The 23,083-nt window shown below is 52.6% G+C and overlaps 1 protein-coding gene, 1 long non-coding RNA gene and 1 other non-coding gene across 3 annotated transcripts; 1 reads left to right on the top strand and 2 right to left on the bottom strand.

Moving 5' to 3' along the window:
- Positions 1 to 208: 208 nt before the first annotated feature.
- LOC122374386 (DNA topoisomerase 3-alpha-like) lies at positions 209 to 22,850 on the bottom strand. The gene is made up of 22 exons (XM_043353103.1): positions 22,767 to 22,850; positions 21,789 to 22,061; positions 21,322 to 21,449; positions 14,746 to 14,827; positions 13,950 to 14,083; positions 13,482 to 13,600; positions 12,886 to 13,056; positions 12,524 to 12,600; positions 12,172 to 12,270; positions 10,928 to 11,108; positions 10,406 to 10,493; positions 9,886 to 10,015; positions 7,910 to 8,001; positions 6,417 to 6,526; positions 5,846 to 6,026; positions 5,139 to 5,226; positions 4,715 to 4,855; positions 4,129 to 4,399; positions 3,082 to 3,528; positions 2,394 to 2,448; positions 1,908 to 2,023; positions 209 to 970 (listed from the first exon to the last, which is right to left on the bottom strand). Exons 2-22 carry the CDS (start codon positions 22,023 to 22,025, stop codon positions 801 to 803), a joined length of 3,117 nt encoding a protein of 1,038 aa, XP_043209038.1. The 5' UTR covers positions 22,026 to 22,061; positions 22,767 to 22,850; the 3' UTR covers positions 209 to 800.
- On the bottom strand, positions 3,901 to 3,973 carry Trnav-cac. Its single transcript has one exon. It is a non-coding gene; the product is annotated as a tRNA-Val (tRNA).
- LOC122374401 lies at positions 8,081 to 9,574 on the top strand. The gene is made up of 2 exons (XR_006255211.1): positions 8,081 to 8,550; positions 8,854 to 9,574. It is a non-coding gene; the product is annotated as an uncharacterized LOC122374401 (long non-coding RNA).
- Positions 22,851 to 23,083: the final 233 nt, after the last annotated feature.

Raw genomic sequence — 23,083 nt, 5'->3', positions numbered from 1 at the left:
GCGTGTGGAGAGGATGATCAGATTATCAGAAGCCCGAATGTGTCCGAAATGGGGCACAGTCGCCTGAATGTCGAGGCGTTCGTGTCCCTTTCCAATGTCCATCATATTATGGCGTGGCATATGGATGGGGTCGGGTACTGCGTTTTGTAAGGGGCTGGGGCATCAAGATCTTGCTTTGCCAATCTCGCAGTCATTTAATAACAAACGATACCTTTGAGACATTGTAATTATTAAAATATAAATTCGTGACAATGAAGACAACGTTAAGATTGGCGAAATCGCATTAAGACACGGATGAATCACGAAAAAAAAAACGATGTGTACCGATGCACCGTCGGCCATTCACAATTAAACCTCAGTCACTACCATCTTCAGTGCTCGGTACTCGTTCCGAAGCAGCGGCTACCATGCCGACAGCCCATTAATGACTGATGAAGGCACAAACACACAGACCCACTGTGGTAAAACACTGACATCCTGTGACACACGCCCGGCGGGCCGCGTCATTCAAACACAGCCAGAAACTTGTTGGATTGGTGAGAGAAATTCATGGCAGGTCGGTACGTGGACGGGACGGATAGCCCGCGCATAAAATCCACCTCTGGCACTAAGACTGGCGGCGCTTGACCGCACAGACACATCCTTTGGACTAGATTCGTCAGACGACTGCAGTGACCTGGGTCAGGTCGGCCGTCCTGAGATGACCTGGGTCAGAGGTCAGCCGTCCTGGGATGACCTGGGTCAGAGGTCAGCCGTCCTGAGATGACCTGGGTCAGAGGTCAGCGGTGACCTGGGTCAGGTCAGCCGTCCATGGGACACGTCCTCCGATCATGTCCCAGCTGCTGGCAGTTTCGGCAGCGCCGGGCGGCTGCACCGCCCCCTCGGGGGGCGCGGGGTCGGGGCGGACCGCCGCCCCTGCCCCGCCCCCTGCCGCGGCCCCGTCCGCCGCCCCAGGCCGACCCGCCGCCGCCTGCGGGGGGAGGGAGGAGGTTAGAAACTAAGATGGTCAATGACAAATTACAGAAACGTTCATATTGCTTTGGAGTATTAAAGTGAGGTGAAATCAAAACCCTAGCACATGACAATGATGCACTGAAATTAACAGAAGCACATGATAGCATGAAGTGTTATATTTCTGTTGTAATCTAGTCTAAAGTCACGAACAAATCAGTGTACACAGTACTGAGCGCACAATGTGAGTATCCATGCAATTAGCATGCCACGTAAACCAGATTTGGGAAAATACTTCACTGAAACTGCAGACAACACGCCACTACAGAACACGCAGAATTAATTGGAGTTCGGAAGCATGCCTTACCGACACTAGTCCATCTAATGGTTCGCCACCACCGACTGAACTAAAACCAGCTATACCAGCCTGCAATATAAACATAAAACAGCTACGTAAAGGGATACTAATGGAGCTACGAAAACATGCACGTCTAGCTGCGTTGCTACGAGAAATATTAACGTAGTTATACCACGGTCATGCATTGTTTGTTAGTGACAATTGTAGATGAAACCATGCACCAATTTGCAGGGGATACTACATAGAACTAAGGAAACGTAAATGCAACAAAGGTTTCGAAAGAAGTCAACATGCAAATAGAAGTAGAAACGGTACATGACGAAATAAGGACCGCCGTTATAAACTACGACAAAACAACTACTGAAAACCAGATAAATCTAGCAAACGGTCAGCCACTAGCCAGTCATGTACAAACTTCCAAACAACTAACAAGTTGAAGCTTACAAAGTCAGCGTGCAAAATGACATGCAAAAACTAAAACCAAGGTTGATTAACCACAACCAAACAATCATGCACCTAGCAAAAAGAACCCACCACCCCTAAACCACCACACACACTGCACTTATCTCCGGCCATCCGGTCTCCCTGCCGCACTAACCGGGTGGCCGGGGCGGCTCGTCACACCACTGAAAGAACCGGCAGCCCTGGTCGCGCGGCTTGGAGCACCCCAGGAACTCGCGGCCCTGGTTGGGGCCCTCCTTCTGAACGGTGCAGCTGCGGACCGTGCACCGAGAGATATTGGGTCAAACATGTTGACTGACGAGGAAACGCAAAAGATGGGAAGACAACTGCAAATCGACTAGCACATTATTCTGTGAACACTAATACGCTGAACTATAAGTTCGCCCATGTCTAGGTATACAGAGGTTTTGGTTTAATAATCATCCAATCAATCCCCTATTCCTTCAGTTTTTGTTTTGTTTTTAATTCCTCTCCACCCGGTACACGGTAATAACGAAAACGGTAATACGGCGCGGTACGCTCATACTCATTATGCGGCAACTCATTACATACTCATTACACGCTGATTTAGTATAGGTAAATTACTCACATACCTAGGTAAAATCATAGGTAAATCACTTACCGTCTGGGCGGGAGGCCACAGCCGCAGAGCACGTCGCCCTGAGCGTCTCCGCCACCTGGGAGACAATGAGAGACATCAGAGGCGGGGCAGGGAGATATTACGGTATATATGCGCCGCGAGCAAGATTCTACCATGGATGATTCTACTACGATACTTTCAATAATGAAGCACATTCCTCAGTTTTCATGGATTGCTTTGGCCAAAATACCTGTGAGAAACACCAAGCTGATGTATTGGGTCGGAATTGGACATCTGTCAAAACAAACAAACATGTCGCCGAGTTCTCACTTCTCAGAAAGAGTTTCAACCGCTTATACCTACATTGCCACCAGTCACACCCGCAGAAACCGAGCCCTGATTCCTCCCACCTCCCCATACCCACCGTTCTGCGCCTGTCCCGGCAGTCGTCCCTACCCTGTACCCACCGTTCAGTGTCTGTCCCGGCGGTCGTCCCTCCCCCTGTACCCACCGTTCAGTGTCTGTCCCGGCGGCCGCTGAGCCTGCGGCGGTCTCGGAGGAGCGCCCTCGTTTATCCTCTTACCCATCATTATGTGTCTATCAAGGAGGCCGCCCCCTGGTTCCCCTTGTACCCACCGTTCAGTGTCTGTCCCGGCGGCCGCTGAGCCTGCGCCGGTCTCGGAGGAGCGCCCTCAGCCCCCTGCCCCCCCCCCCCCCCCACTGTACCCACCGTTCTGCGCCTGTCCTGGCAGCCGTTGAGCCTGCGCCGGTCTCGGAGGAGCGCCCTCGTCCGCCCAGAGGAAGAAGTTACAGCCGCGCCCGCCGGCTGCCGCGTCACACTTGTAGAACTGACGGCCCGTGTTGGGGCCCTCCTTCCTCACTGTCAGAAGGACGGCCGGGGTGCCGCACTCACACACCGTGCCGCCGCCGCCCTCCCCCGGCCGGCCATTGGTCGCCGGCGGGGGGCGCGGCCGAGCCGGAGCCTGTGATTGGCCGGCCGGCGCCGCTGGCGGACGGTGATTGGTTGTGGCGGCGGGGCGGGGCCGACCCAGCGTCGGGGCGGGCTGTGATTGGCCGGCCGGGGCGGCTGGTGGACGGAGATTGGCTGCACGGGCAGGGCGCGCCTGGCTGAGGGTGCTGATGTAGCCGCTGTCTCCGTTTTGCTGGCTGCCACCTCCTTAAAGACAGTTGGTTCCTGTTGTTAATCGCTGCAGTTTTCATAAGTTATGAACAATACCATCACGCTCACGATATGGGTACACGTGATAAAGGAGCTATGATCACGATGAAAAAGATAATTTTTCTTCCAATTATCATCAACAGCAACTGTTAGACAGTTCAAGTTCCAATTGGGCTTGTACACGTATTGCGTGAACAGCACTGGGGATGCCACGAGAAACCAGTTTCATCGCATTTCAAATTTATCGCGTTTTTAGAAAATCCTTTCACCACACGCAAAGTTTTGTGAACTAGCAATCTCATCACGCCGACAATCCGGCGACCACGCACTGTTTCCTAGCCATACAAAGCAAAAGGGTGAGCGAAAACGTGTTCCCGCCCGGGATCGAACCGGGGACCTTCCGCGTGTGAAGCGGACGTGATAACCACTACACTACGGAAACAACTGGTAACAGCGCTCCCAAAAGCCGGTCAGACGGACCATCTCGTTCGTGTTTGTCTAACCAATCCATCCGTGATCGCACAGCCCACCTCTCTGCTCTCATAACTTCACCATCATGCTTCATCACTCACAACTCACAACCTCCCTCCATCTCACCTTGCGCACTAGCCGACAGCGGTTTCAGCCCCACGGTCTCCAGAAACTCTGTATCACAGCCGGCGACACAGGCCGTGTGCCGGCGAGGGTAGTAGGGCGCATACACCGCCGTTCGGAAGGTAAAGTCCAGCATCTTGGGCTGGCCGCGACAGGCGGTGCAGTGCTGCTGACTGACCGTCAGCGACTCCACGGAGGAGGGCATCCACATGGCCACACGGCACGCCGGGTAGCCGGAGCACGAGAGCATGAACTGGGTGCCCTCGCGTAACGTCTGACCGAGAGAAGAATTGGTCGGGTAAAAAGCGGTAGACTACTCCTGGTGAGACATCAGATTCAAGGTAAGAAATGGTAGAATGGGGTCTGACACATCAGATTTAGATCACAAGTCAGGTGACGTCAGACGGTGAAGTCAAATGCCTCATGTAAAGACGACTTACCGACAAAAATCACGATAAAACGATAAAACTGGGCATATCCTCAGCCTCTCCATCCCCACTCCACCAATTTCCCCACAATTTTTCACCCTTGCATTACTTTAGATTGCTCACCCTTCCCATTCCCATTCCCTCCACCATCCCGTCCGCACCTTGAGCAGCACGGGCTGGCCACAGGCCGGACACCGGCACACGGTCTCTGGCATCTGCAGCTCGACCCCGACCCCGGCAGCGGCGGCGGCGGCAGGGGGCTCGCCCAGGTACGGGGAGAGGGCAGTGTCCAGCTTCTGGGCCTGGGGGACAGAGGGGGGGGGGGGGTAGTAAAACGGGTCGGGCACGAGAGGTCATTGTTCATTAAAGGTCCGAAGATTGAACAGGAATCACGATATTGCTATAAAACGAGGATAAACGAAATTATTACAAATGTATACGGTACAGGACGCCATAATCAAGCCGCAGTTGTGTTTCAAAAGTAACTACGTAACAACTGACGCAATAGTGCACGCTTTGTGCACCACACATGTCGAAGAAAGCCTGAAAGACGTCCACAATCCGCAGCTGTCGTTGACCGTATACCTGTCTCATGGCCTCTTCAAAGACGTTTTTGTAGGCGGTGATTTGTTCCCGGAGAACGGTGGCAGGGTCGCGTGTACCCTCACATATCCTGACAGTGAGAGGAGGCGGGCCAAAGGTCAGGTCGGGGGCAAGCTAGGCCATTATTGAGACAGGACCAATGCTGGAGCCTGGAATTGTGATTTTTGGTCCTGGTTCCGGAGAATAAAATCTGTTCCGGTGAACCAGCCAGCTTTAGAACATTCAACAGGAAAATCATATATGTTTGGCCTACTAAATGTGACAGTCGATAAAATGTGTTTTCTCAATGCTATAACTGTATGTTATAGGCGTAATAATAGCAGTTTTTATTTACATAGGCTGGAAATTTCAGAGATTTCAGGTGCCGTAGTATAAATTTGTAAAGGAGAACAAAATCGTTTGGACCCGACTGGGACCAGCAAAGGGCCTTATTTCCAACACTGGACATGACACGTCCTCGGCAATCATATTTGTCAGTTTTGTCAGTTGTCACACATAAATGAATCGCATTGCTACCCTGTCACTCACAACACGAATAAGTCAAAACTAATTCATCGAACTTTTCAGCTCGGCTTTAGGGTGCGTTCACAGTAGAAAGTAAAGCGTTAATTGGTTCATAAACAGACACAAATGAACCGTCAATCAAGTTGAAAGTAAAACCACATGACCAATAAGGACCCAGGGCTCACCGTTTGAGATCTGCCTCCAGCTCGGCTCGCAGGTTCGGTTTGGACATGTGGAACCCCATGCTGTCGTACCCCTCGACCAGGCCCATACCCAGACAGCCGGGCATGAACCGGCCGTCCTCGAGCCCCACGTACTGGCGCGACTTGATGGTCTCAATGTGGTCCGCGTGGGTGGCGTCCGTGCCTGACCGGGGGAAGGAAGGGGGGGGGGGGAGGTCATCGTGAGGTGTGTGGAGAGCGCGAGGCTTTTTGAGCCATTATGATCATCTGATCAGACCCGGCCTCACCGAAGCGATACGAACACGAAACAACCACGATAATTAATGTTCTCGAACATTTACGTGAAATTATAAGCGTCAAAACTCTATCTGGTCATCCAAAGAAGATTTTTCTTTGGCGCCTTCATTGCAGCGGTTCTCAGAGTGCATCTAATGACCATTCTCGCCCCGCCGGTTTCTCGCCAGTTTCGCCCCAGCCAAAGCTCGTACTCCAGGGTAGCTGCCATTCTCCACTGTCCCGCCCTCCGTTATGTTCATCGCCTCCCCTATCAGTGTAGCAGCTCCTAGCAACTCACCAATGCCGTGTTTGTCCATAAGCGCGATCAGATCCGCCTCCGTCAGTAGCGGCGGCGGGGTCGTTTCGCCTGAGGGCATCGCCAGCTCGGCCGCAAACTGTTGTCCCACTCTGTCAGCGAGGGAGGGGGAGGGGGGGGGGGCGTTAGTAGGGGCGGGTAAAATACTTTTTTTACTTATCGTTTATAACACATTAGCTATGCCGTAACTGATATCTAGGCCACGTAAATGCACCAACTTGATATGAATTATGATTCATCTGGTCAATGCTCTATCGGTGCGCAAAATGAACGGCGTTATATAACATCCCATAACGCAACATCCGTCAAACGTGCTTGATTCTAGCATCACAAGTACGCAAAACCCTACTAGGCATCACAGTTTATCAAATATCATCCCGTATATTCTCGACGTCTGACACTATGTCAGAGAGTGTACCCGATGCGTCTGTTCCACTGTCAGAGACTGTACTTGATTACGCCGTCGCCGTCGTCGGTAAACGAAACGCCGCCAGTTGAACCCACGCGGGCGCGGGGGCCAAGGCCCCACATACCGCGGAGGCGGGGCGGTGCGTAGCGGGGGAGGCGGGGTGCGGAGACCACAGTACGAGGTGTGACAGGCCGTGCTGTTCATTTTGTGCATATAACGCGCACTTACGTAAAGGTAAGAGATATATGAAAGATTTGTGATAAACAACGTATCTCGTCAGAAATCGTGGGTTCAGTAAGACGTGTGTAGGCCTTTTGGCTGTATGCACAACCACACGTGACCTCCCGGGGCTGACCTGTAGACGGGCAGCTCTTTGTCGGACCACTTGTCGTACGGGTACACCTCCAGGTAGCTACCTTTAAAGCTCTACTGACCTGTAGACGGGCAGCTCTTTGTCCGACCACTTGTCGTACGGGTACACCTCCAGGTAGCTACCTTTAAAGCTCTACTGACCTGTAGACGGGCAGCTCTTTGTCGGACCACTTGTCGTACGGGTACACCTCCAGGTAGCTACCTTTGTAGCTCTACTGACCTGTAGACGGGCAGCTCCTTGTCGGACCACTTGTCGTACGGGTACACCTCCAGGTAGCTACCTTTGTAGCTCTACTGACCTGTAGACGGGCAGCTCCTTGTCGGACCACTTGTCGTACGGGTACACCTCCAGGTAGCTACCTTTGTAGCTCTACTGACCTGTAGACGGGCAGCTCTTTGTCGGACCACTTGTCGTACGGGTACACCTCCAGGTAGCTACCTTTGTAGCTCTACTGACCTGTAGACGGGCAGCTCCTTGTCGGACCACTTGTCGTACGGGTACACCTCCAGGTAGCTACCTTTGTAGCTCTACTGACCTGTAGACGGGCAGCTCTTTGTCCGACCACTTGTCGTACGGGTACACCTCCAGGTAGCTACCTTTGTAGCTCTACTGACCTGTAGACGGGCAGCTCTTTGTCCGACCACTTGTCGTACGGGTACACCTCCAGGTAGCTACCTTTGTAGCTCTACTGACCTGTAGACGGGCAGCTCTTTGTCCGACCACTTGTCGTACGGGTACACCTCCAGGTAGTTCCGAGCTGTGATCATCAGGCCATTGGCAGAGAACTGGGAGAGAACAGACGAGAGATGATGGTTACTAGTTAATCAACTGAGACTATTGACAGTGAATGAGAGTAGACGAGATGTGATGGCCAGTGGCCACAACATCCCTGAAATGGGGGGGGGGGATGGGCCAAGAGAAAGACAGGAGAAAGGCAGTGAGAGTAAGCCCCTGCAGCGTCCAATAGTACCTTTCTAGATCAGCAGGTGACTGGACAGTGTGGAAATACAGGAAAGTGCATGGGTCGTAAGTTATTGTTTGTTTATTGGGGCTTTGGGGCGCCGACTACTGGTCTGAAGTAAAAGGGAACTGAAAAAACACAAGAATAATGACAAACAAAATTAAGTACCGACTTACCTAACCATCCCCTCCCCCTACAGCTCCCCACCATGACCCCGTCCAACCCCGCGGACGACTGTGGATCGCTGTGGCTGTGGTACCTCAGCGTCCCCACCGTGGTCACCCTGGTGATCACCGCTACACCGCCAGGTCACTGGTTTTACCGCAACCGCTTCCGCTGGCCCGTCAGCAACCGCCTCAGCTGGTGCCTCAAGGTGAGGATATGAGGAAAGGTGGGAGGTAGGACGTGGCTGTGGCGAACACTGCCTTGTTCCGGGCAGAGAGACTTCATTTATAATAGAAGAAATGTGATACTTACGGCTAGACTAGACATGAGTAAATAAGACGTTCTCTCCTCTCGACTTATAACATTTTCATTTTCAATTCAACTGCTGAAGCCTGCCCCCAAACATAAATAGCCCCTGTCCTCACACTTCAATGATAGATGATATCTTTTACGGCACAGGTATATTCCGTTGTCCATAATCGGAAATTCACCCTCCCCTGCCTGCCCTCAGGAGCTGCCCGTCATTTCTGATTCCGGCCTGGCACCTCTGGTCAGCCCCGGCTGCGACCAGCCTACTCCGGCCGCCGCTGCTGCCGCTGACACTGTTCGCCGCTCACTACTTCCAGCGGTCTCTCATCTATCCATGGCGAATATCCGCAGACTCAACGGAACCCGCACCATACGTACTCATGGCTACCGCCTTCACAACGTGGAATGGCATGGCTCAAAGTGCCGCGGCACTGCAGTGTCCGGCGGACAGTGGCGACATCTATACGGCACGACACCTGATTGGTGCTGCCATCTTTATGATCGGCGCGGCGATCAACATTGATTCGGACCAGCGTTTGCTCTCGCTGAGGAGACCCGGCGGGCCGCGATACAGCGTCCCTCGTGGAGGGTTGTTTGAGTTTGTATCCGCTGCTAACTATTTCGGAGAGATGGTGGAGTGGTGGGGCTACGCGCTGGTCTCCTGGACGCCCCCGGCGCTGGGGTTCGCGATGTTCACGACTGTCTACCTCACGGCCTGTGGCCACGAGCTGCACAACAAAAACCTGGGCAGATTTGGGGACCAGTATCCGAAAAACCGGCGGAGAGTCATTCCCTTCATATTCTGAGGCGTTCTCAGACTAAATAAGTTACGCTGAGATGTTCAAATGGGAAGCTTCCAAAGTTTCAAATGGAAACTAGCGCTGAGCTTCATGGCAATTGAATATACGAATGTGTTACAATGAGCATTGAGTGTACTATCGGTGACTAGTTACGTAAACAGTAAATACAGCCACACATTTAAGGTTTACATAGTTCAAGTCGTAGATCGTAACGTTTCAGTCTCAGATCATGATCATTGATCATGCAAACACATTGCATACGTCCTAACAGAAAACCTTACTTCCGCAAGATCCTTACATCTCTTTGAGGACCAAAGGCAACATCATGGACTTCTTTTCGATCAAAGTCCATGCCTCTCCGTTTCCCTACCACCATTTCCTTTCCTTCTCCCTCCATCCCTCCCCCCCCACACCCTCCTCCACCCTCCACTGACCTTTTCTCCGGCCACCTCAGCATCGACAGTGGTCTCCTGTCCCTGCGCATCGGCCGACAGACACGCCAAGAAGTGACGCACCACAAACTCGTACAGACGCTGCTCGTTACCCTGCAGGCCAGGAGCGTACCTGGGGGCGACGGGGAGGGGTTAGTACAGCAGGCCAAGGGGAGTGGAGGAGCAGAACGAAAAAAGAGAGCCTGAGGGAGGATGAGGGTAATACAGTGTGCCGAGAGCTGCAGTGTACCAAGGGAGAGCGGATGAGCAGAGGGAAAGAGTGGTGTAGGTGTAGCAAGGATGTGGAAAAAAGATAGGGTTTTGAGGTGAATGTTTGCAGGAAGTAAATAGATTGCTCAATCAAAACAGCATCAAACAGAAAACATTCAAATCATCATCGGAAGTATAAGATGCATCGATTAAATCAAACATCTCGAAACATTCTTTATCACCCATAATGACGTTTCACCCGTATGTCACTCGTAGCTGCCCCCCCCCTCTCTCCCACGCACTTCCCACTCACTTTGTGGGGTGGATGGGAGGATGGGCATTGTCGGTCTTTTTGCCCTGCCGGGGGTTCGGTCCATTCTCGAGTAGCCGCGCCGCGAACGCTGCAAGTACGACATTCTGGTCAGTGTGGGTTGGGAAGAAATATGGGATATGGGACTCAGCGGACACAGTACATTCGCGCACTGTAACACTAGTACGAATTGTGGAACCGGCGCATACCTAAAGCTGATAAAAGCTAAGGATATTTTAAGTAGCTCATAAAAGACGTACATACCATCAATCACTTTGATAATTGCATACATCTTATCGATATTTTCTCTCGTCTTGAACCACATAGAGACAACGGTCATAGCTTACTGCTCCAGGTGTTACTTCATAGCAACAGTCCCACATGATGTCTGCCGCCTGTAGTTGAGATGTGTTGACTAGTGATAGAGCAAATAACCCGTCTTCCCACAACCTTTCCAGAGATTCTCCAAGTTCAAACAAACCCCATCCCACGCCCTTCCATCCTCCTCCTCTCCCCGCGTCTCACCTCCCCAGTTGGGGTCGTTGACCTGCTGCTGGACGAGCGGCGCCAGCGCCAGCTCCTTGGGGAAGATGTTGGTCTCCGTGCGCGGGTACGAGATCAGACCCTGTGTGTACAGCTTCTCCGCCACCTTCATCGTCTCCTTGGCCGTGATGCGCAGCTTCCGGGACGCCAGCTTCTCCAGCTCCTGTAGAGGGGAGGAAAGGGCGTCAAGCCAGAGGAAGCAGATGATGTCAATCTTGCGGAGGTGTATCGAGATTATTGATCTTGCAGAGAGCAGACGAAGACGAACAATCTCAGGCAACATTTTTATTGTTAGACATTAAATCTGGAGACGTCGGAAGATTACACATCGTTTCAGTATCAAACCAACACTCATGCGGCCGGTCCCGTAGCTCAGTTGGTAGAGCGTTGGACTCCGCGTGGTGAGAGGCGAGAGCACGCGTTCCCGGTTATAACAGTCCGGGTTCGATGCGCGACGGGCGCTTGACATTTATGGGCCTCCTGACAGGTATGGTTGCGGTTGGTGGCAGGCCGTAGCCAGGCGAAGTCAGTGAGGGGACCGGCCGTGCGCGTCTATGTGCGCACGTTAAACTTTGGACTCTAAATTCTGCCATAGATTTGGAATTGCGCGATCGGAGGGTACAGGGCAGGGTCACCGCAACAAGCTTCGCTTAGCGGTGGCTCTGTCCTTGTGAATCCTTCCTATCAAAAGGTTCGGACAAAATTTATAAAAAAAGCATGATTATGGATCTAAGAAGACTCCATTGTGCAACACCTACAGTCCATAGAGTTTGGAATAATTTTACAGAATCACAAGGCAGACAAATGACACCCCCTTAGCCGAACCCTACACGGTACTAGTGATGTCAATTTCAGAAAACATATGTCTAATGTCCGTCCAATGTCCAATACTTACGTCGACTGTCCGTCCAAAAATTTCCAAGCCAGCCATTTGTCTAAAGATGTCCGACATCTACACAATAGTTTACACTCAACACCGTTATTCAATTTGTTTTTAATGTATCGTTACCAGCTCAAAAGTGGTAATTATATCGAAAGCTGAGCTTTCTAATAGCCAACCAATGTTAAACAAGATTACTTTATAAAAATGTTGCGGTGTAGCAAGCGATTGTCCAAAGTTGTCCAAAGCCTGCTGTCATTGTCCAACCGAATTCCGATTTGGAAATTGGACAAAATCCGAATTCCGAAGATTCAAGTTCCGATTGACACCACTACACGGTACGTACCACAGTATCGAGCGGCACGGGCCGCCACTTGGACTTGGGTTTGGACTGGACGTGAGTAATGGTGGCGGTGGAGTTCTCACAGCACCGCTCAAACAGCGCCTGTCGACAGAGAGCGGGTTCTATGGGTCACCGGTCAGTTGCCGTCACCACGTGACAACACTTAGCCTAAGATAAAGTGACATTACAAGCCTAAATAGATCTCACTAAGAGGTTGATGTAAACATTAGAAGTCTTTCAAGAGCAGTGAAAAATGATGGTTAAATAATACTTCTTCAGCTTCAATCTACGTTTCCGAGAGCAGCGTCAGCTAGCGTACGTCCTGTCACGCCTAAGTTGGATTTCCGAGACTTACCCTACAACAGGCTTCATCGAACAGACGAACTCGCTTCCAGTTGAAGTCGACGTTTCCCTCCTGCCTCATGTGGGAAACTGGGGAAGAGGGGATCCAAAGTCAGTTAGATGCGTAATAGGTACCTACTGTTAAGCATTTTGAGTCTCAACATTCAATACACAAACGCTACCTATTTCTAAAAATAGATAGTTCCATAGAATTATTTTCAGCTTCACCTGTCCTAATTCACCAGTCTCACGTTCCATCCAGCTATTCTACATCCATAACGGTCGTCATTCGTTTCCACTCCCATCATATGGTCTCACAGCATAATTCATTCGCCTTCATTTCCTAGACTTTGCTTTTGACTTCCCCGCACCCACCTTTGATTTTCCAGAAGCTCTCTGGTATGAAGCTCTGGATGGCCTTGTAGCGTTCGACGACGAACCCCAGGGTGGGGAACTGACAGCTGCCGTAGCTGATCAGGTGGTCGGCCAGCCGGGCAGGGAAGACCTGCTTCAGACGGAGCGTCTGAAAACGGGTGAACGCCGCGCCTGGGGGAGACACATGGGGGGGGGGGGGGGGTCAGAGGGAGCGGTCATCGGTCACAGAGGGTAGCAGTGGTCAGACAGGGATCGGTCTCAGTCTCCTCAGTCCTCAGGACTGTCTACTGTCGAGTGTAGTCTGACCATAAGCACCAAAGCCTTACCGGCGACCACTAAACGCCGATAAATCGAACTGTTGTAGTCGGGATATTCATCCAGTGATTCTACAGAGCAGATACTTCTAGTAACAAAGCTGGAATAATATCCTTGAAATTATTGAAATCATTGGCAGCCTCTGGCCATTCAGTCTAACCTCTAGCGGCTAGAACCTCTACTAGCCTCAAACCTAGTCAGTAGTCACTGACCTCCCTCTGGCGTCTAACCTAACCTCTAAGCCCCCGCCCGACCTCTGCGCTCCCTCGCCCTCGTCTCACCTATCCGCAAGTCCAGCTCCTGCCTCACATCCACAGCGGCGCTGGCCCGCCCGTCCGGCTCCACGAGGTTGTTGACGGCGCGGCGGACCGAGGCGGGCGTGATCTCAGAGAATCGGGCCCTGGAGAGAAACGGGTCATCGGGTCAGGCCAGGTCACCAGGCTGGGGAAAGAATAGTATGATAGAGTGGAGTTGGAAATGGGCTGCAAGCTGTGTCAGTGATAATTTCTTTGAAATTAAACAGCTACGAGTACGAAGTAAGGAGTCATAGTCAGTACGGAACTACTAAGCCTCAAGGAATGACTCGAGTGATTAATTGAATAACACGTCCGGCATCAACACATTATAAGAAGCTTCTGCAACTGTGCATGACTGTACCGTGACAAACTGGCATGTCGGCAAATGTCTCGAAAAGCCGTGAGAAACACCGCGCCCGACCCAACCCAGATCTCCCCTAGTGCGGACCTCACCTCAGCACCTTCAGCTGCGGGTTCACGGCGCGACACACGTTGATGATCTCGAAGCCGATATTTTCACCCTCTCTGTCGCAATCTGTCCATATCACGAGCATCTGACAGCGGCGGGCCTCTCGCTCCAGCGTCCTCTGAAGTCGGAGCGCGTGAAGTCACGGACAGTCGCGGGCACGGACATAATGGCAAGTCACGGACACGGAAAGTCACAGGTATGGTAAGTCACAAAACTACGGAGTACGGACAATCATGGCCATGACTGAAAATCACGGATCGCTTTCATAGTCACGGCTATGAGTCAAGATAGTCGATAACGGAATCACGGTAACGGGAAATCACGGTTACGGAGAGTAGCGCTCATGGAAATTCACGGTGCTAGAAATTACCGCTACGGAGTAACGATATCCGAGTAAGTCACGAAATTCACGGTTATGGAGTCACTATCACGGGGAGTGACGATCACAAAACCGTCATGGCTGCGGAGCCACGATCGGGAGTCACGATATCAGATAGCCACGACCACGGCGATAGTTCAACATTTCCGTGACAATCACGGGTCAGGAGTGAGTGGTAGCAAGTCAGAGTGATTATTAATTCCGATAGGTCACAACCAATTACGGTCACGAAAACGGAAAAACATTGTTACGTAGTCACGGCATCAGAAAGTCACGATCACGGATAGTCACCAGAAAGTCATGGTCACGGACATAAACCGTCACCGTTACAGAAAGTCACCATTCTACCATGACAGAAGACCATGTAGAAATCTAGCGACGAGGCACGAGCCCTGTCTCACCATGATAGGCTCGTAGTCTGTGGAGCATTGTTTGATGACGGGGCAGTCGAACAAGGCGGCCGGACTGCAGCTCATCCATTTCCTGGCGGATAGGGAGACAGAGTGAGACGACAGAATGCCGACGAGCTGCAGAACTGGGAGTACTGGGACTAACCGGGAGAAGCCTGACCAAATGTGAGGGGAACAAGACACTATACTCTGTTCCGTTTCAAGTTTGCAGCTGAAGTGCCCTGCTGTAGGCAGTGCGTGATTTCTGTATATGCAGCTCTTGCATTTTAAGACGCAAATTCGAGCGGAGGAGCGATCTGCCTAAGAAACTCCGACTGCAAGCTTGATATGGAACAGACTATATGTTACGGGCGGCTGTGACCGCCCGTTGTGGCATGCCTGGCGCCGCCCGTGGCGCCTCCCCGGCTGGCCGCGCCCGGCGCCGCCCCTGCCGCGTGGCCCTCGGGCGGGGTCGAGGGCTGGCGCTGGCTGGGCGGTCGGCGGCCCGGGAGAGGCAGGGAGACCGTGGTTACGAGCGGTTGGCTCTGTGGTTCTTGTTTGGGCCTCTGCCGATAATACAGTAAAGCATCGAGTCTGAGTGTGTTCAGCTCCCGCGACATTTGGCGCGGTCGGTAGGACTGCAGAAGACGACAAAGGGTGAGTTCATTAATTTCATTTGATGATATTTATTGAAATTTAGTTCATGAATGTTGATTATCGTAACTAGTCTGTGCTCGACAAAAAGCGGGCGGTTTGCTCGAAAATAGAACGCCGATATTTTCTGTTCTGAGGGGAACGTTAGGAATAAGGCGGTCCGCCTGGGTGCAGTTTTGAATAATTTGGTGAATTGTTTCCGCTGGCCATGGATTTCAACGACACTATTTTGGTATCGCGAACCCCTCGTTTTGCGGGTATAGAGACAGATGATTGGGAGCGGTGGATATCTCGTTTCGAGTCGTTAACGGTGGGACTCGGAGACGTTGAGCGAGTTAAGCGGCTGTTGCCTCTGCTGGATGGCGTCGCACTCGATTATGCGCATTCGCTGTATCAGGGTGACAGTTCGTACTCTGAGATAAAGTCAGGACTTGGGGTCCGGTTTGGTCGGTTAATCGAGCCCTTACAGGCGCAGGCCGAGCTGGGGCGCGCCTCCCAGTCGCCGGGGGAATCAGCTGAGAGCTTCGCTGACCGTATTAAGAGACTGGGGCGGGCTGCGTTCCCTCATTCTACCGGTCCGTCAGGGGAGGGAAAAGGTCCTGAGGAAACGTATGCGGAGAGGGCGTTCGTGATGAAAACCCTGACGAGTCGGTTCATATGTGGACTTCGGGATGAGTGGCTCCAGACGAAACTGTGCCACCGTAATCCTGAGTCACTGTCTGCGGCTGTAGCGGTGATCCGAGAGCTGCATAAACGCCAGGAGGTCGTCCAGGCGGTACGCGCTGCTAACCCATCGACGCATACAGGTACTGGGCCCCTTCCCCTGGGTGCTGTAGCGTCAGCTGTTCATGCAGAGGTAGGAGGTGGGTCGCAGCAGGATGCAAGGATAGCTCAGCTGCAGCAGGAGATCGGCCAGCTGCGGTCTTCGTTGGAGGCGTTCGCCGTTGCCAAGACGGACCACCTGCCTGAGGCTGTCAAATGTTACGGGTGTGGTGCCCCCGGCCATTTTCGGCGTGACTGCCCGGTGGTACGCCGTGGTCAGCCGAGAACTGGACCGAGAGCCACCAGGGTGAAATGTTTTTCGTGCGGGCAGGAGGGTCACATTCGGAGCAACTGTCAGTCGGCTGTACAAGCTGCCACCCCGCTCCAACCGTTTTGTTTATTTTGTGGCGAGGCTGGGCACTGGATGGCGGCATGCCATTCTCGCCTGCAGCAGGGGCCTCCAGCAATGGGTGGACGTCGGGGGCTGATGTCGAGGGAAGCCCTTCCATCTGATAAGCCGGCGGAAAACTAGGAGCAGCTGGCCCTGTGGGACAAGAGCCGGCTGCGTGTATCCAGTCCCGATTAACTGCAACAGCCATTCGAGTCCACTTGGGCAGCCTCGAAGTATGGGCGCTGGTCGATTCGGGTGCCGACTTTTCCATGGTCAGGGATGGGCTCCAGCAGCGGTTGAAAACGGAACTGGCTTGTCAGGCCACCACCCCGACGCGGTCCGCGAAGGGAGCTGGTGGTAGCCCCCTGAACATCGTTGAGGTGCTCCGTGATGTCCCTATCCAGGTGGAGGAGGAGTCGATTGTGTGTCCACGACTGGCTGTGGTGTCGGGGCTGGTCTATGACGTGATCCTTGGACGTGACTTCTGTTGCCAAAACAGAACTATCATTGACGATGAGAAGGGGGTGATCCGTATGAAAGGGATGACGATTCCACTTCCAACATACCCTGAGATCCGTCCCCCGCGGGCTAGAGTCATTCTTGGCGATGCAGTAACACTACCAGGTCGTTCGGTAACAACGGTAGCAGCAGTGGTGCAGCGACTTGATGGCCAGGGACCTTTTGTGACGTCAGCAGGCTCGGTAAGTGGGATGATGGAGCCAAGCCGCACGGCGGAGCGTGAGGATCTATTGATTCCACGGGCTGTGGTGGTGATCGCCTCCAATGGCACCATACCTATCCGGTTGACGAATGTCGGAGCGGAGGGCGTCCGTCTCTTGAAGGGCTCTGATGTCGGGACGTTCCTTGCGTTTGGGGGCGGTGAAGACGCCCTGTGTGTTTTGTGTCCCGGGGCAGACTGTGCCGATTGCAATGTGGCGAGCTGTGGAGATGGAGGTAATCCATCTCATGATCCTGGAGAGGTGGAACCAGAGGTGCAGCAAGCCCTGTCACCAGAACTGACAGACTTGAGTGAGAGAGGTCGTAACAAACTACGGGGTTTATTTGAGACCTACAGTGACGTCTTCAGTAAAAGACCGGGAGACATTGGTCGTACAGGTGTGACAAAACACAGGATTGACACGGGGGATGCAGTCCCAGTCAAACAACGTCCACGACGGATACCCATGAAAGTCCGAGACCAGGTAGAGAAACAAAAAGAAAAGATGTTACAGGATGGTGTCATTGAGGAAAGCGAAAGTCCGTGGTGTTCGCCGGTCGTGTTGGTGCGCAAGAAAGATGGATCCTTCCGCTTCTGCGTCGACCTGAGGGCTGTGAACGCAGTGACGAAGGGCTTCGCCATGCCGCTCCCACGAATCGACGACTCGCTCGATACCCTGTCAAGGGCGAGGTGGTTTACCACGCTGGACATGGCCACAGGGTATTGGCAGGTTGAACTGGCGGCTGAAGATCGAGAGAAGACGGCATTTTCGACTGGAAAAGGCCTCCATCAGTTCAGAGTCATGGCAATGGGTCTCAAGAACGCCAGCGGCACTTTCCAGAAGATGATGGAACTGATTCTCGCAGGCCTTGACACCAAAAGCTGTTTGGTGTACTTGGATGACGTCATCTTGTTCAACAGGACCGAGGAAGAACATCTGGCTACCCTGCAGGAGGTACTCCTGAGGATTCAGCAAGCCGGGCTGAAGCTAAAGGCACAGAAATGTCGATTCGCACGCAAGGAGGTGACTTTCCTTGGACATCTCGTCTCCGAGGAAGGGATACGTCCAGATCCGCATAACGTGGACAAGGTCCTGGCCTGGCCGCAGCCGTCATCTGAGGAGGAGATGAAAAGCTTCTTAGGCCTGTGCGGGTACTACGCGCGGTTTATTCAGGGGTATGCCGCGATTACAAAGCCACTTAGGGACGCCGCAGTAGAGGAGGGACGAATCAGGTGGTCCGAACCGATGCGCATTGCATTCGAGCTGTTGAAGTCCACTCTGTCCTCGCCTCCCGTACTGGCTTTGCCAACAGGTGAAGGGACGTTCGTCCTGTATACAGACGCATGCAACTCTGCCGTGGGTGTGGTGCTGGCTGAACGCATTGGAGATGAGGAAAAGGTGATCGCCTATGAGAGTAAGGCACTCACAAAGCAGCAGACGAGATGGCCGACTTACGATAAGGAACTCTGGGCGATCGTTCATGGCATCAGACATTTCCGTCAGTACACTGTTGGTGCCAGATTTGAAGTGGTGACCGACCACAAGCCGCTGGCAAACATACCGACATCGATCGCAGCAGAGCGAGACGGCACAGGACGTCGTGGTCGATGGGCGATCGAGCTGAGTTCTTTCGACTTCAATGTTCGGATCCGCAGCGGTCTGGCCCACGGGAACGCTGATGCGCTGTCTCGCAGACCACCAGATATGGCGTCTGCGGTCCGATCTGGTCAAGCCCAAGGCCAGGGGTGGTGTCCCGGTCGCTCTGTCTCAGAGAGAGGAGATAGAACGGAGACGGTGGGGTCAGTAGCGGGCGGCTCGCCCGCGCCGACGGAAGGCGGTTCGCCTGAGTCGGTTGTGACTCTTGTAGCTCCAACTGCTGTATTCTCAAGGCTTACGCAGGAACCGGCTGCTGTATCAGTCGCTGTGTCACAATCAGTCCAAGAACGGACCCTCCCTCCAATCGCCCAGGCGCAAGCCAGTGACGCGACGCTGTCGGCTCTCCGAAGAGCACACGAGAGGAAGGAGAAGCCAAGGCCTGCAGCGTTCGCTGGGTGGGGAGTGCTGCGAAAACACTGGAGCAAGGTGCGCGTCATGAATGGAGTAATCGGCATTGCCTCGGGTCGACAGTTCCAGGCGGCGGTGCCTCAAACTGAACGGGCCGAGATCATCCGACTGGCGCATGATGATCCATCGAGCGGGCACATGGGTCGCAGACGGACCATCGCCCGGGTGAAGGCTCGATTCGTCTGGCCGGGGATGAATGAGGACATCCGGAGCTTCTGTGCCTCGTGCACGCCGTGTCAGCGGCGGTACAGACCGGCACCCAAAAGACGAGCACCGATGGTTACCGAGGTTACCTCACGACCCTTCCAGAGAATAGCCATGGACATCACGGAGATGCCTGTGTCGAGAAGAGGCAACCGATATGTGCTCGTGATCATGGATTACTTCTCAAAGTTCGTACGAATCTTCCCGATGCCGAATCAGAAGACAGAAACGGTGATGGAGGCACTCCTTCACTGGGTTCAGGAGCTTGGTGTTCCCGAGAGGCTTCACACAGATCAGGGCGCTCAATTCGAATCTCTGATGATGCGTGAGCTGTATCAGAGGCTCGGCATCCACAAGACTAGAACAACGCCTTATCATCCTGAGAGCGACGGGATGGTGGAGCGCTTCATGAGGACCCTGAAAGACATGGTGTCGAAATACATCGACAGCCAGGGCCTTGACTGGGACGAAAGTACCAGATCATACGCCATGGCCTACAATTCTTCCCTCCACGAAACCACCGGTCACACACCTTTCTACATGATCCATGGCTTTGAGCCTCGGTTGCCTCTGGATGTAATGTACGGAACCGATGAAGTCGCAATACCAGCTGAAACCTTCCTGAACAAACGGCTGAAGAACATGAAGCGGGTCTTCGCACAGGTGAGGAGAGCCTCCTCCCAATCAGCTGCTCGAATGGCGGTTCGCCATGACAGCAAACTCAATTTTACCGCGTACCCAACGGGCTTGAAGGTGTGGGTACGAGACCACACTGCCGCTGTGGGAGGAAAACCGAAGCTGGGTCTGCCGTTTAAAGGACCGGTGACCATCGTCGAGAGAAGAGGCACACCGGGGGAGGAAGTTACCTACCGGATACAGGACGTCCGCGGCAAGACACGCGTCGTGCACCACAACGACCTCAAGGAGTTCATCCCTCGTCGGACCGACTTGCAGCCAGTTCAGGATCCGAGTGGTCCAAATGGACGTGGTGAGGCCGTGGGGGTGGATCCCGTGAGCGACTGTGGTAACGAGCATGGCGTTCTGCTCGAGGTGCCGCTAATGCACTTACTCGGGAGAGCTGGCCCATCTGGTGATGTGGGCGTCGCTCAGAGGGGAATGTTGCCGCCAATGTCATACGTGACCAGATCAGGCCGAGTGTCGCGACCACCTGAAAGGTTCCAGGCGGGACTATGAGTGTGGTGGAGGTGGTGAAGGCTGTGATTGTGTATATAGTTGTAATGTAAATAGCGTGTCGTAAGTGTCGCATTGTTCAATGTATGATTGTTTCCGTGAGGGGGGAGGGGTGTTACGGGCGGCTGTGACCGCCCGTTGTGGCATGCCTGGCGCCGCCCGTGGCGCCTCCCCGGCTGGCCGCGCCCGGCGCCGCCCCTGCCGCGTGGCCCTCGGGCGGGGTCGAGGGCTGGCGCTGGCTGGGCGGTCGGCGGCCCGGGAGAGGCAGGGAGACCGTGGTTACGAGCGGTTGGCTCTGTGGTTCTTGTTTGGGCCTCTGCCGATAATACAGTAAAGCATCGAGTCTGAGTGTGTTCAGCTCCCGCGACATATAGGCAAATTGAGATGCCGGTAAAGCAAGGAACAACAAGTAAAATACCTACTGGAGCAAATACATGATATAATGACACAAAAATTAGGTATATTATAATGCAAGGATAAAGCCTATATATTACAGAGAAAAAGACTAAGATTAATAATGAGTTCCACTCCACCACCAGACTGGGCTGGAATGCCCCTCCCCACCTGCCACACCAATTGCCAGCTTCTCGATGCTGTGCCCACCTGAAGCTGGCAGCAAAATCATAGTTGAGCAGGTGGCCTGACACAGACGTCATTGTCATCTGGCACCGTCGGCCCTGCAGCTCAAAGTCAAACTCGTAGATCTTGTTGAACCGCGACAGACCCTCTCGCTGGCAACACAAGATTAAAATTGACATGTAGGGCCAAAGGGTCAACAAACAGAAAAAAAAAAATCTAGAACTGTTGAACAGGCTTTGTCACATATTCCAAATAGTTTAGTGAGAAATCACAACAGTATGATCAATGAAAAGTGCATAGAACAAAAGCAAAGCAAAACATGCCATAAAACCAATATTGATATAGGCAACACACCTAATAAAATTTGGCTAGTATAAAGCATCACTGGTCATTTCACAAAAAAATGAATTAGTCAAATAAATCAAAAACAGTAAAAAAAAAAAAACAATCCACACTCAACAACTCCACACACTCAATCTTGACTTCCTTACCATGCGAGAACTCCCGCCAGACATGATGCTCGCCAGGTTTTTGGCAGCATCATTTTTCTCAGCAACATTCAGCACCTTCATCCCATCACCAGTGGCAGCTACGACACTACTGGTGTCGACAGGGCGGACCGTGCCCCAGTGCCGCAGGCAGGTCAGGAGAGAAGGGCGGGGGAGCACAAGGTGCCCAACCCACAGCCTCAGAGCCTCGCAGGCCACCAAAGGCTTCAGAGGGAGCATCAATCAGCAAACTTGCTTGGCACCGCCAGCCTCAATCTGAAAATGGTGGCAACGAGCTCAAGTAAGCACTGATAGTGACATTGGAATTTGATCAAGATGAGTATGTACTTGTAGGTACCAGGGCTGCGGAGTCGGAGTCGGAGTCGGTCGGAGTCGACAGTTGTGACTGGAGTCAGAGTCGGAGCCGATATTGGAAACCCCAGCTGGAGTCGGAGTCGGAGTCACCGAAAATCTGTCGACTCCGCAGCCCTGGGCGGTGTTTCACGGGATGCTGCTACCAAGCTACTATCAAATTGCGCGAGCTGACGTCACACTTGTGGTAGTGTTGGAGCAATGGGCCTGTTGATGTTTCCATGGAAACCCAATTTGACACGTGTAAAAGCAGCTTGCTGCTATCACCGGTGAAACAGGGCCCTGGCAGGTGTGCAGTCGGAGTGAGGAGTTGGAGTCGATCGGAGTCAACATTTCTGCCCGGAGTCAGTTGGTTTTTGAAAGCCGGAGTCTGAGTCAGAGTCGCCGTAAATCCATCGACTCCGCGATCCTGGTAGGTAGGTAGGTAGGTACCCACCTATATAAAACCACCTCCAGTCCGAGTCAACCTTTTCAACAGAAAAATAATTTATTTCGCATCATATCATCCACATCAACATCCACAAAACAACAAAATCGAGACCATCTATACACAAAAGTGACAATAATTACAAAACCATCGTGCAAGGTTGATGCAAGGCCATTGGTTACCATTTTGATTTTCAAAGATTTTTGCCTGTCTTTTACGCATAATGAATATAAAAATAAACATTAAAATACAAGTTAACTGCAGCCCGCCAAAAAGGTGCATCACAAATGAATTATTCGCGCTATAGATGAAATTATTTAAAAACCAAAGTACTGCAAAATTATTATTTATGCAATTTTGCCTGAATTTTGCCGCGGAAAAATCACTTTTGGCTTCAAAGTTGCGTTACTTTCTTTTGATACTTATTTTCAGTGACAGAGATGATTGTTTTGAAAAGCAAATTTACTTTTTTCAAGCAATTTCGCCTATCGTTTCGACT

Source organism: Amphibalanus amphitrite, unplaced genomic scaffold (genome assembly GCF_019059575.1).
Source record: "Amphibalanus amphitrite isolate SeventyFive unplaced genomic scaffold, NRLGWU_Aamphi_draft 000039F_arrow, whole genome shotgun sequence".
Taxonomy (NCBI): Eukaryota; Metazoa; Arthropoda; class Thecostraca; order Balanomorpha; family Balanidae; genus Amphibalanus; species Amphibalanus amphitrite.
The sequence above is the reverse complement of the archived record's forward strand: the minus strand, read 5'-3'. Positions and strand labels throughout refer to the sequence as shown.